At 37.2% G+C, this 14677-nt stretch overlaps 2 protein-coding genes across 3 annotated transcripts; one reads left to right on the top strand and one right to left on the bottom strand.

Moving 5' to 3' along the window:
* Positions 1-2947: 2947 nt before the first annotated feature.
* On the bottom strand, positions 2948-7073 carry LOC124300791 (brain protein I3). Its single transcript, XM_046755182.1, has 3 exons — positions 6572-7073; positions 6152-6306; positions 2948-3915 (listed from the first exon to the last, which is right to left on the bottom strand). Exons 1-3 carry the CDS (start codon positions 6660-6662, stop codon positions 3784-3786), a joined length of 378 nt encoding a protein of 125 aa, XP_046611138.1. The 5' UTR covers positions 6663-7073; the 3' UTR covers positions 2948-3783.
* Positions 7074-7223: 150 nt separating this feature from the next.
* LOC124300783 (brefeldin A-inhibited guanine nucleotide-exchange protein 1) lies at positions 7224-14646 on the top strand. 2 transcript variants are annotated; one of them, XM_046755161.1, is made up of 13 exons: positions 7224-7772; positions 7896-8407; positions 8499-8875; positions 9022-9426; positions 9633-9989; positions 10073-10384; positions 10485-10726; positions 10813-11093; positions 11199-11532; positions 11607-12203; positions 12529-12749; positions 12813-13016; positions 13143-14646. In XM_046755161.1, the coding sequence occupies exons 1-13, from the start codon at positions 7649-7651 to the stop codon at positions 14268-14270; spliced, it is 5094 nt and encodes a 1697-aa protein (XP_046611117.1). In that variant the 5' UTR covers positions 7224-7648; the 3' UTR covers positions 14271-14646. The 2 variants fall into 2 exon arrangements, with proteins under 2 accessions (XP_046611117.1, XP_046611118.1); XM_046755162.1 differs by lacking the exons at positions 7224-7772; positions 7896-8407 and having other exon boundaries at positions 8498-8556; positions 8649-8875.
* The last annotated feature ends 31 nt before the right edge of the window (positions 14647-14677 follow it).

The raw sequence follows: 14677 nt of genomic DNA, 5'->3' as shown, positions 1-14677 counted from the left end.
TTAAATAATTTTTGACCTTAAATAACTCTTGCAGGAGTACATTTATCATAAAATGACAAAAGACCATTTTTCTAGAGCGTTCAATTTTTGAACAAAATATGTTTGCGAATGCCCTGTAGGACGGATTTTTAGCTAGTTATAAAAATCAGAAGGAGGAAACACCATTTTTACCGTGTTATTCATATGAAAAATAGAAAAGTGCGACGCGCAACCTCTTAATGTTAATATTAAGAGCATAAATTTTAACAGGCGTATTTTTCTACTTGAACGAAACTTTTGAATCCGTTTCCAAGAAATTTTTCTTTTTTCTTTCACATCCCAATATATACATATATATAAAATACGCATACAACCGTAAAATTTATCCAACATTTTCAGTCTTATGTGACTTATTTCATAACAGACGGAAGTATAATTTATATTGTGCACAGTAAATCATTAAACAAAAAAAATATACATACGTATATAGTATATGTCTGGTGAAGAGGTAAATTTTTTCAAAGATTTTCGAAAATTAGCAATTTTTCACAATAAACTATGAAAAGGATAACGGTGAACGAGCGTGTTGATTTTAATGAGCCCTCATCTGCATTGTCGGCTGCATGGGCAGCTCTGTTTTTATGATATGAGTGAATTGTGATTAACGCTAAAATAACTAGAGGGCAATGAATCGAAACATAACGCAGCAGGAAATTTCCACTCGCATTATACTATCGAATATAGACGGCGTATACATACCGCGAACTGACTATATCGATTGCTACACGCGTACCTACAACTACTACATTATTAAATACATAAAACTCTGCAAAAGGTTTAATTAACCGCATTGTTTCAAACTATGGCAGATATTACTGACGCCTTGAAGGACATGGAAATTGCACTTACATATAATACACCTCACGAACAATCCAATTAGATGAATAATGTATTTGCAATAAAGTTGGTAAGCTAAGGAATGGAGTGAATTGGAAATAGCGTTAAACTCAATCTGTGAGATTATCGCTGGTGTCCGGGATGTAAATGACATGCCAAACTAAAATGTAGTGTTACAGAAATATTTGTGCAAATGTTGAATTTGTCACGATATGTTAAAATTTGTGTTACAAAATACTTGAGGATCTCACTTGACTTGATACGTTAAAAAAGATGAATTGAGAGGAAACTTTCGGGAGTTTGAAAGGAAAGAAAATTTGCCGTCATTGCAATAATGATACGAGGAATTAGTTTATTAACCAATTTGAGACTCTCACAAAAATTCCAAATCAACACATGAGATTTTGGTACATTTATGTAAAAAAAATTTAACGTCAACTTGCAGTGAAACCGTATTACTCAAAAAAGATGACAGGTTCTGTACCCCTGTTCTGTTATACGTATAACGATAAGTCAACAATGATTATATACTTGGAGAAAATATTGCATGAATAGCCAATTGGCCGTATGTTGCTACTGCGTCTGTTACTATTGTTTCTGTACATTTGATGTTGTGATTATTATAGATAGAAGTTATTCAAGTAATCTTGGTGTCACTAAAAAATTTAAGTTACCGATCGCGCTCTGAACAATTATTTTATATATTCACGCCTTCTTTACGCTTCATTTCTTTCTCGCACTACTCCATGGATTACGATTATACATCTCGCACGTGTATAATATATATCTTAATTCATATCACCTTGGCGAAATCTCCTGTGTGCGAATCAGCAATTCTCTAAATCCCTTATCTCTTCTAAGGTCCCTGAAACCTAAGAATTCGTTACTTTCGGATCTACACCATTTACAGAGGTCATATCGGATCTCCGCATTCCACTGATCAAACCGATATTAATTAGAAGAAAAGACGAAAGGAAACAAGTACGAACTTTTAACACGTTTTTAATCAACATCCGTCAACCCAATGGTACACTTACTTCCTCATTCTAGTTTTTTGTCGTTAATTTGAAATATGACCGTGTTATTGAGACATTTGAAAAAAGAAAAGGCGAACAATGAAATTATGCATTTTCAACGTTAATCTCCCAATTATAAGAAGACTCTACAATAAAACCCAAGTTTTCAAATCAAACGCTAATGTAATTATCGCTTTTTACTCTTTTCGTCGCTTACCTAGCTCGGCATTTTTCGGGATCGTGTGTGATCCATAAATTCTATGAAGCAATACAGATACGAGCACATGCCAGCGAATTTCGCTACAAGGTGAATTCTCATTTTCAGTTATTAGGCTCCTCGTTGCATCGTGACTAAATCATTTTGATCGTAATTTTACGCTTTGGATAGCCAACATATCGTATATCTACATACACTATTTATTTGTCTTTGATGACTTACGATCAGTATGCATGCTATACATATAACTTATTCGTTATCATTTAACGTTATGCAACTTACGAACTAAGCAAATGATTTTCATATTTGAATATTCATATATACAACTATAACATATACCGTATTGACAAGAAACTCTATATTATTCTCCCATCGAGTGGCAGTGGCCATCACCATTTACTGATATGAATTAGTTAGGAATTGAATCAATCAAAAATATATATCTATAATACGCATATTTAAAATATTTTTTTTCTTTTATTTCACAATCATTCTCGCGAGTTCCAAGTTTATTACAATTATGATTTTACTGTCTTAATGATTGCTACTATTAAGGATCGTTAAAGTAAAGGTGGAAATAAGAAGTTCATTCTTCAGACAATATTAGGAAATACTGTGATGTTATTTATGAAGACTCATATACATGTATGTTATATTATATTTTTTCTTAATTATATGTAAAAATACGTGGGAAATTATGAGGTCACTTATCCCGGATAGTGTAGTAATTGGGACAACAGTTAGAACATGGTTAAACTACAATATGTCGCTGAGGAGTCGGATAATTGAGAGTACCATACACCAAGAACTGGATGCAAGCTGTTATACCTTGATTTTGCTAAATCAACTGCGGTAAAGCATTGCATTTTATAATTAAATATAACTCTCTTGATAGGGTATAATTTTTACCACCACACAGTGTTGGTTTCAAATGTCTGACCCCAATGCTGATATCAAAAAGTAGGGATGCTGCTGTTATTTCGTGTAGTGTTAGATCTTTTTTTCAGAATATTTCGCTTCATACATAATTACGATTAAATCTTCGACCTTCTCTAGCGACGAGCGCGTTCATTTGACCGCGACCGAAATATCCCGCGAGCCAGAAACAAGGCAGCGAATTCTTTATTTTGAATCGTATAGATTTCTCCAGTTATTCTGTACAGTAACCTTGGGCGGAGGGCTTTGTAAATAAAGAATTAAAAAAAATAAAAAGTTAAAAACTCGCGTCATACAAATTGTAGACGTTGTTATATTCTTGAATTCAATCGCGGTTCAATCAACTGCATTTATAATACACACATACTTATATTGGTTTTTCATTTCATCACTTGTTAAAAATGATCGTGGCAACTCCGGATCATTAATTTTACGTGCACATACACTTTCAAACCGGGCGAGTCAGCTGTGCGAGCTAATTACTCGCTGCAACGACAACATGTCTATATCTCTCGATTATAACGTATAAATTGTAGTATATTGTAGATGCGTTATAGGATTGATCAGCGAACTCGAGTGATGTTATCTATGTATAATATATATTATAAGTAATTCACGAGTCTTGTGATAAATTTTATACATTTTAAGGCACATGGAATTTTGTTTCTATACATATCTATGGATTTGCACAAACATATATAACTATTCTCCATTTTTCTGGCCGTTACCGCCGTATTCTCAACCGAAGTAAGCGCCACAATTTGAACATCTCCGATTTTTCAAAGCCAGACAAAACAATATTCCAAGTGGAAAGAAAAATATCGCACAGAAGAGGCCCAGACACGTATAATCATCCTCCAGCATGCCCACCTGTAATTAAATTTGAATCAATTCGTTTTAATTAGCTATCTTACTTTTTTTGCCTATTTGATTTTTCGCCACGATTTTGCATCTCAATCTAACGCGAGGCTAGGCCTAGGCCAACCTTCCGATTTTCGATACAACTTCTGACGTATTCCTGGATCGAATAAAATACTCGCCAATCTTTTTTTGGCCTTTAACTAATGCGGCTATGCAATGGTGTGAAATAAGAGTTGTTTTCCGGAGGCATCTCGAAGTAATTAGAATGTAGATTAGTTCATTAATTTGATTGCATAACTAAGTTACATCTGAAAGGTAAAGCTAGTTTAAATTCTCGAGACTTAAACTTTTACCAAATATACGTGTAGCGCATCATACGAGTGAATTTCACGAACGAAAAAACACAAGTTTTACAGAACCCAAAATGAATTGGTCTTTGAGTCGACACTAATACGGAAAATATAAGTCAAGATTTGTATAAAAATGTTATTCACGGTTTCTATTTTGCTTATTTTCTTATTGGTTTGTGCCAATAGACATTTTAATGCTTATGTCATTCTACGATGGCTGCACTTTATAAATGCAGTCTTTGAAAGTAGGTGAGAAACGATTTCATGTTATATTATATTTAGTGATTTAAAAACATCAAGCTTCTCAATGAAGTTATTGAGTTGGTTGGAAGTATGATTTTGAAAATACGTATAGAGAGAAGATATTTTTGCTCCGAAACAGATTTTTTTAAAAGCCCCATTTTTCAGTTTAGCAATTGCTCTCGTTTTAACCATTACGGATATAGTTATTACGGCAATTAACAACGATTCAGCATTGAATTAACCTATGCACACACGGGATACCAAACAGAAATCGATAAATTGTAAGTAGAAACTCGCGGAATAGGAATCAGTAAATAAGGCTACAAAAAAGAAGTCCAAATTCTTTCTCTCTCTACCATGTATCCAGAATAGCTCACGTAATTGATGGATTTCATCTTTGACAGGCTGCATGATACATACTAAATTTTTTTTTTCGATTCTGAAAAAATTCAAGCTACCCCAGTGTGAAGCTATGCAACATTTTACCCTCTTGACATTTTCTGATGACAGCTTTTTTTCTAAAACATGTCTTTTTTAGCCAAAAATGCAATACTAGGGCGTAAAAATTCGAACGAGTATTTTAAAAAACGAAAATGTAGGTTTTGATATCCTTTTTAAGTTTAGCATAGAAAAAACTGAGGAAATTTTTCTCCTTAAGATGCGGACATAATTTCCGGCGGCTAAAAGTAGTCGAAAAACGGCCGTATTCACAAATATGCACTGGTGCTAAAAAGAGTTGTAGAGAATTTTCTAATAAAGCAAAACGATGGTAAATTTGTCTTCTTTAAAGCACTGTTTGTAACGTCTGATTCTCTTTATTTTTAAGTCCGCTATCTAATATTTAGTGCGGCAAGAAATTTCGACTGGTGTACCCAAACTTTTGGCTGGCAGTGTATATCGTATTTTTGCACATATATAATAACCAATTTATAAATAAATCAGAATATGACGTTGCACATTGATAAATCGTAACAGATTCCTTATCATACGTGAAAAGAATTTTTATTAAATTTTTTAATTCAGATGTAAAATCTAATTGTTTATCCAATGTCTTCAGGCCGAAAATCTTTCAAAAAATTAAAGCCAGAGAAGGACTCATTTTTGTTTTTCGAGAATATTTAGATTTTTTACAACACCTATTTGGAAAGTTCGATTTTCGAAGCTCGTGGAGCCTACATAAAATTCCCCATTTCCGAACAATGCGGTAAAACGAAGTTGGCGCATGAGCACAACTGGAATGCTCAAACTTACACACTAAGTGATTTCTTTGGCGCATGCGCACTTTCAAATAATTCAATTTCACGCACTGTGTCATTGAGCGTAAGTCATCTAACCCTAATTTAACTCGCTGTCAGTGGCATTTTCGTTACTTCTCAAATGAAACTTTCCTTCGCAGATTCCTTGGAAGAAATAGCGTGTCACACAGACGGATAGACGATATCTGACTCGTGTTTTATAGCGCTCGCCTTTGCGGCACACGCTGCAAACTTCATACTCATCGGAAATCGTCCACTTTTCGCACTTGTAATACAGTAGTAGCAAAATACTATTTTGTTTTGTTTTGTTTTGTTTTGCCAATAATAACGTAACATTGATATCTCACTCATAACGAACAATGCACGCGTGAATACGAAATATGATTATTGGCTTACTCTGCAGGCAGGGCAGGCGCCGACGAGGATTATTTCGGGGACAATCACAGTCGTTGTGGTCGCAGGTTCAGTTGCTCCGTAGGATGGCAAGTAGGAACCCTGGATAGGTGTTCCATTTCGCGGATAATACCCCGGAGGTGGCTGCCACGAATCAGCTACATGCGAAAATGAAGAGAAACATGCATGGGATCAAAAATGAAATAAAGTAAAGAATAATGTCCGATTTGTCAGATGATCTGCAGTTATCATATGCGATGACTGTCACTCTCATGCATGGGACGCGGTGAAATGAAAAATACCGCCTGAATTCAAAATAACATTGGCATTGATTCCACCGCTTGCCAATCGTCGTAAAGATGATAAGTGAATTTTTTATGCGTTTCAATAAAGATTCAATGTCAATTGTTATAATATACCTACCTTGCGGCGGATTCGTCGAAATGATCGGAGGTTCAGTAGCAGAGTAGGGTGGAGGCCTATCATTTCCTGGTTTTAAGGGTTGTTTTTCCATGGCTATATCTCTGATGTGTTGTTAAAACCGCAGTCACCGATGAGAACAGTAATCTAATGAATCACGGCGAAGTGTAGATCTGTCAAAAGCTATTTATGCAGTCGGCACATAGACGTACAACAGAGAGAATTATGAGGTATTATACATCGGTGACAGCTCGTCGAATTGCGCAACAATTAGCTCGAATATCCTTATAACTTGCTGGAATATTATTCGTAGAGCGAATAGAATTATACAGATGAATTCCACGTTACGTTATCATACTACAGCCACTGATGAACAACATTGGGAGATACTCCAACTTTTGCGATAACGAATACTCATTTCAACACTTGCGATTTGTTATTTTATTGCTTCATTATGCTCCCAATCTCTGCTCTCTTACAACAACGACATAGTACCATCTATACTTGGAATGCTCAATCAATGATTAAATTTCGATTCATAGGTACAATAAATACCTGCCTTACCCAACGGAATACGCCTAGGAGTATGCAAAAATAGCCTAGAGGGAGTTTAGTGCCTAGTAACCAGTGTTAGTAACGAAAACGTATCACGTCGCTTAGCGACGTTCTGACCATCGTGGGACTCTAGCTCCGCTCAGTCGACGTTAGCTCTAACCAATTCTGCATAACCTATGGTTTCGGGTGGCTGACTGTCAGTCTGCCACATTCACATTATTTTCGATCCCTTTAACCCAATTTCAAACTTCCTCAACTCATCTGGTCATTCTTCGAAGATAATAGGCCACTCGTACGCGGGTTGTAGCCGTATTAAATCGAAAATAATTAAATCGTCGGCGTATGATAAAGTGACGTAACGCAACGGAGACCGCGGTGAAACCGTACGGTAACGAATGTTGAAATATCGAAAATGCTTACGTCAATATGTTTCCAATTCTTTCACCTAGTTGATTGCTCGGTCAAATCGTTCTTCAATTTTCATTCCATAACGTGTTAAATCACGGTTAATCACGATCTACGACGATGCAAAATAACTCCAAAACCAGAGAGATGTTTATCGTTCGTGCTCTCGAAAAAATACTCGCCGACCGCGATATCAAGCGGTCTCACCTTTCACAGCTTAAAAAATCATGCGAATCTGCTCTCGGTAAGTTGGGAATTCATTTTTATAGACCTTTGTTTATTATTGAGCAAGAGAGTTAGTCAATGATACTGGCGCTAGGTTCTTGTGCTACAAGTTCGTCACAATTTTTTACCATTTTTTATACAGACGATCTGCGCAATGAGATTAAAGAAGTTCCAACTGTCACGGGTGAGGAAACCACATCCAATGCGCTTCCGTTACCCAAAAGTGACTCTAATGTCATTTCGGCAGAGAAATATTTTCTGCCATTTGAACTGGCCTGCCAAAGCAAGTCCCCTCGGATTGTGGTCACCGCATTGGATTGTTTGCAGAAATTAATAGCTTATGGCCACCTTACTGGGAATGTTCCCGACTCTACTGAGCCTAACAAATTGCTAATTGTTCGTATTGTTGAGACGATTTGCGACTGTTTTATGGGACCCCAAACGGACGAAGGAATTCAGCTGCAGATTATAAAAGCCCTTTTAACCGTTATGACCAGTCAACATGTGGAAGTTCACGAGAGGACAGTTCTGCAAACTATTCGCACAGTTTACAATGTTTACCTTGCATCCAGAAATCTAGTTAACCAAACAACTGCAAGAGCAACTCTAACGCAAATGATTAATGTGATTTTCGCTCGCATGGAATCTCAAGCGGTAAATTCTTAGTTATTCCTGCAAATGTTAGTTTATTAAAAAATTTACTAGTAAAGATGTTACTTAGCTTGCAAAAAATCTTTTCATTCAGGAGGAAGAATCTTTGAGAGCTGAAAACGAGCAGCAGGAAACTTTGGCAGCTACTGCAGGTGAAACAGAATCTGAAGCTGTGATAAACGAGGTGTCTTCAATAAGTGATCCTACAGAAGCACATATGTTAGTGAAATCTATTCTTGATCAGATGGTGAACACCATTGTGCCTGAGGACCCAAGCCCAGTATTAGCTTCCGACGAAGTTTCGCTTGATCAAGTACCGACTGACGACACAACCGATGAAAACACTGTGGAAAGTGATAATATGGTCACAGCAAAATTCACTCATGTCTTGCAAAAAGATGCCTTTCTTGTATTCAGGGCACTCTGCAAACTTTCTATGAAGCCTCTGCCTGATGGGACACCAGACCCAAAGTAAATACTGATGTTTTTATGCTCGTTTCTTTTATTCCATGTATTAGTTTGAATTGCTGATCAGAAATGGTAAAATCAAAGTTCTTTTCAGGTGAAACAAATTTTCTTCTATTCTAAAAGTAATTTCAACTTCCCTTCTTTTTCAGGTCCCATGAGCTTCGTTCAAAAATTTTGTCACTTCAGTTGCTTTTGGGTATCCTACAGAATGCAGGTCCAGTATTGCGATCGAATGAAATGTTTGTGATAGCTATAAAGCAATACTTATGTGTTGCACTATCTAAAAATGGGGTCTCATCCGTGCCTGAAGTTTTTGAGCTGTCCCTAGCCCTGTTCTTGGCCCTACTGGCGCGGTTCAAAGTTCACTTGAAAATGCAGATAGAGGTGTTCTTCAAAGAAATTTTCATGAACATATTAGAAACCTCCAGTTCATCCTTCGAGCACAAATGGATGGTCATACATGCTCTGACACGGATTTGTGCAGATGCTCAAAGCGTTGTGGACATCTATGTTAATTATGATTGCGACCTTTCAGCAGCAAACTTATTTGAAAGGTCAATAACTCATATTTTATGATTAATCAGTACACGAATAATGGTTTACTATACGGGTACATGGAGATAAAAAAAAATTGTACATTCGCTGAGTAGTAATCACTCGTTCAAATTCCAAATTATCCACATCATGAAAATCGGATATCACAATTTATTTCCATGTGGACAATAATTTACGATTAATCCTTGTCAACTTTTTTTTGCAGGCTTGTTAATGATCTATCCAAAATCGCCCAGGGCCGTCAAGCATTGGAATTAGGCGCCTCCCCTAATCAGGAAAAGTCTATGCGCATTCGAGGCCTAGAATGTCTAGTTTCGATATTAAAATGCATGGTCGAGTGGAGCAGAGACCTTTACGTTAATCCTAGCGTGCCTGCGGACCAACAGCCACCTTCCGAGCCCCCTGATCCTCCCCTTGAACCGCCCTTGCCTCACTATGGTAGTGCGGGTAGCCTTTCATCCGCAAATTCAAGCTTGACAGGAAATAAAGAGATCCCAGATTCCCCAGAGCAATATGAAGTCCAAAAGCACCAAAAAGAAGTCTGGGAAGCTGGAATTGACATGTATGAATGAATTCTCCTGAGTTTAATTCAACGAAAATGAAGCATTCAGATTTTCCAAGTTTCTTAATGCCATCTCATTACAGATTCAATCGAAAACCGAGCAAAGGTGTCCAGTACTTACAGGAACAGGGTCTGCTTGGTGGGTCGATAGATGAAGTGGCTCGCTGGCTACACATAGATGACCGCCTGGATAAAACAGCGATTGGCGATTTCTTGGGTGACCATAATCATAACCAAGTTATGTATAGCTACGTGGATCAGATGGAATTTGCAGACAGGGATCTAGTCACCGCTCTCAGATATTTTCTTGAGGGCTTCCGGCTCCCTGGAGAGGCTCAGAAGATTGATAGACTTATGGAGAAATTTGCTAGTCGATATTGCGAGTGCAATCCAAAGTAAGTATTTTTTAATGCATGGTTTTATTTTCTGTTCACCTATTTTATCATTTTATCATGGTTGTGGAATAAATTCTTCAACAATACGGATATTTTTCAGTAATGGTTTATTCACGAGTGCCGACACTGCCTACGTCCTTGGTTTTTCTATTATAATGCTGACGACTGATCTGCACTCACCGCAAGTTAAAAATAAAATGACTAAAGAACAGTACATCAAACTAAATCGTCGCATAAGTGATAATGAAGATTTACCAGAAGAGTATTTGTCGAAAATTTATGATGAAATTGCTGGCAATGAAATTAAAATGAAATCTAATCCAAATCGGCCTGGGAAACAAGGTATAATGATTAAATGGCGTTGCTGGTTTAATTCTACATTGTTTTATAAAAATATTCACTATCTTAATATTTGATCTTCATAACAGTAATATCTAGTGAAAAAAAACGACGTCTCTTATGGAATATGGAGATGGAAGTTATTTCAACAGCTGCTAAAAACTTGATGGAATCAGTGAGCCATGTTCAAGCTCCTTTCACCACGGCAAAACACCTTGAACACGTACGTCCAATGTTCAAAATGGCATGGACGCCTTTTTTGGCTGCCTTTAGTGTTGGGTTACAGGATTGTGACGATCCAGAAATAGCTTCACTCTGCCTTGATGGTATCCGATGTGCAATTCGCATCACTTGTATATTTCACATGTCGGTAAGCGATCTACGAACTGTTATCGTGATATAAACAAATCTAACAAAAGTATTCTCAGATTTGTAAATCGCCATTACTTACATATGGAAAATAAATTAATTGTAGCTTGAACGTGACGCATATGTACAAGCACTTGCCAGATTCACATTGCTGACAGCAAACTCTCCGATAATGGAAATGAAAGCGAAAAATATAGATACCATTAAAACTCTCATCACCGTCGCTCACACAGACGGCAACTATCTTGGAGGATCGTGGTTGGACGTTGTAAAATGCATCTCCCAGCTGGAGCTAGCCCAATTAATTGGAACTGGTATCAGACCACAGCTTCTCGGACCACCTTCTAAGCCTCATTTTCCCTCACCACTAGCAAATCTTACTAGTCTAAGCCACAACAACTCCCATCAAACGAACAGTCTGATCCTCAGCTCTCTGGATCGTCAGTAAATTTTATTTATGTGTATTCAAACATTCAATTTTATTACAGAAATTAATTTTAATTCTTTGTTACAGCAAGTGTCAAAGAGTCAATAGGAGAAACCAGTTCACAAAGTGTGGTTGTAGCTGTAGACAGAATATTTACTGGCTCTATGAGACTAGATGGCGATGCCATAGTAGAATTTGTAAAAGCTCTTTGCCAGGTTTCGCTGGAAGAGCTTGCGCATCCTACACAGCCCCGGATGTTTTCTTTAACAAAAATAGTCGAGATTTCTTACTATAACATGGGCCGAATTAGACTGCAATGGTCTAGGATTTGGCAGGTGCTAGGGGACCATTTTGACACCGTTGGATGCAGTCCTAGACAAGACATTGCGTTTTTTGCCGTCGATTCTCTGAGACAGCTAGCAACTAAGTTTATTGAAAAAGGCGAATTCGCCAACTTCAGATTCCAAAAAGATTTCTTAAGACCATTCGAGCACATTATGAAGAAAAATAGATCACCAACGATCAGAGACATGGTCGTCAGATGTGTTGCTCAAATGGTACAGTCACAGGCACCGAATATACGCTCTGGATGGAAAAATATATTCAGCGTATTTCATCACGCCGCTAGCGATCGTGATGAAGCTGTTGTTGATCTTGCTTTCTCTACAACTGGAAAAATAATTAGTAAGGTTCTTCATGTATTCTATCGTCCTACATATATTATTGGTCTACATGTTTTTAAATACAAAATTTATTAATAGCATGATAAGTTATTTTATACAAAATATTCTAAACCAAATTTCTGTCATGTTTTTACCATAATCATTAATTACCCTTAAATTCTTATAGCAAACTTGCATTCATTCTGCTTGTACAAAAGATCATAATTTTGACACTTAGCTTCCATTTCCATTGCAGGTTGTACGCGTAGTTAAAAATTTACTAATTTTGTGACCATTATCATTGACTAAGCACTTAATTCCCTATCTTTTTCCACTTCCTTTTCTAGATGAACTCTATGCCGAACATTTTGGCATTATGGTTGATTCGTTTCAAGACGCTGTCAAGTGCCTTAGTGAATTCGCTTGCAATGCGTCATTTCCTGATACAAGCATGGAAGCGATTAGACTGATTCGTTCCTGTGCATCATATATTGATGCGAATCCTACATTGTTTGCCGAAGGAATGATGGATGACAATGGAACTGTGTCAGAAGAGGACAGAGCTTGGGTAAATAATTTTTTTAATATTTGCATTATAAGTTGGTGAAATCGTACCTATTTTTAATTTTAGGTAAGAGGCTGGTTTCCTCTGTTATTTGAATTGTCTTGCGTCGTAAGCAGGTGCAAACTAGATGTTAGAACTAGAGCTCTGACTGTCCTATTTGATGTCGTCAAAACGCATGGAGCTTCGTTTAAGCCTCATTGGTGGAAGGACCTTTTCCAGGTTCTCTTCAGGATCTTTGACAACATGAAGCTGCCGGAACAGCACACAGAGGTAGTACAACATTCCAAACAACAGAGTGTATGATATTGACTAGGGTTTAGAATAACATATATAGGATACGTAATTTCAGACTTGAGTAAACACATTAAATAATCTTACCATAAATAACATTTACAGAAAGCGGAATGGATGACGACAACCTGCAACCACGCGTTGTATGCGATAGTCGATGTATTTTCTCAATTCTATGATACTTTGGGCCCTCTATTGCTAGAACAATTGTATGCTCAGCTTCTTTGGTGTGTGCAGCAAGACAACGAACAGCTAGCTCGATCAGGGACAAATTGTTTGGAAAATTTAGTAATAAGTAACGGTATCAAATTCACTGAATTAACATGGGAGAAAACTTGTCGTTGTGTTTTTAGTATTTTTGACAGCACTTTACCGACAGCTCTGCTCACCTGGAAACCACATTCTTCTAACAAAGAATCAGACCTTGAAGTAATAAATGGAGATTTCGACGGGCATATGGGAATTTTAAAACGAACAGTCAGTACACAGAGCCTGGCTGCCAACGACGATCACATAACAAGACTTTTCTCTGCTCTTCTAATTAAGTGTGTAGTTCAGCTTGAACTGATCCAGACAATCGACAACATTGTTTTTTACCCCGCTACTTCGAGAAAGGAAGACCAAGAAAATTTGGCGCTTGCTCAAGCAGACATGTTAAACGGTCGTACGCCAGAACTTGGTGGTAAGGGTGGCGGAGATCAGCAGAAAGAGGAGCAAGGAATGTATTGCGCTCTAACGTCTTCACATTTGCTGCAGTTAGTAGAGTGCCTCTTGAAATCTCATCGTTTTGCTAAAAGTTTCAACACAAACCATGAACAGCGTAATAATCTTTGGAAAGCTGGATTCAGAGGAAACGTAAAGCCAAACCTTTTGAAACAAGAAACTCAGTCACTAGCATGTGCGCTGCGGATTTTGCTAAAAATGTATAGCGATGAGGCACGCCGAGACGACTGGGCCAAGGTAGAGTCTCGTTTGGTGGAAGTGTCTAAAGAAGCCTTAGAGTATTTCTTGGCTCTATCCAGCGAGGCTCACCGAGACGCTTGGACACCGATTCTTCTGCTCCTGCTGACCAGAGTTTTGAAAATGTACGACAGCAGGTTTGCTGTTCATGCATCCAACTGTTACCCGCTTTTATGCGAAGTAATGTGTTTTGATCTCAAGCCCGAATTACGTTCGGTTCTCAGAAGATTTTTCCTGAGAATTGGCCCCGTATTTAGGATCACCCCTCAGTGACGATGAAGGCTCGTGTAAACACTTATATATATTTTATAACTTGTATTATTTTACATGTATATACATATTTATATGGCATACTGGTCTCTGTATATGAATATGTATGTATACGTAATTATGTATGTATGTAGCTACTAAATAGATGTAGACTATTATCTTTAAGCACATTATATAGTACGTAGGAATAATATTTTCAAATTCTTCTGTTATACTATGTATAATTAAATTATGAAATGATCATAGCTTAGCGTTATGTCTATTCATATTTATCGGATGCAGCGAACGTTCATTTTCTCGCTTATATTATACTACCTACCGGATGTTTTTACGGTTCAACCGAATTTTAATAAATTCTGTACTTCAAGTTAAGCCCAAACAGCTCAATTAATTTTGATTAAAATATAAAG

This window comes from Neodiprion virginianus, chromosome 3 (assembly GCF_021901495.1).
Source record: "Neodiprion virginianus isolate iyNeoVirg1 chromosome 3, iyNeoVirg1.1, whole genome shotgun sequence".
Classification (NCBI taxonomy): domain Eukaryota; kingdom Metazoa; phylum Arthropoda; class Insecta; order Hymenoptera; family Diprionidae; genus Neodiprion; species Neodiprion virginianus.
Note: the sequence above shows the minus strand (reverse complement) of the source record. Positions and strands in the feature narration are given on the sequence as shown.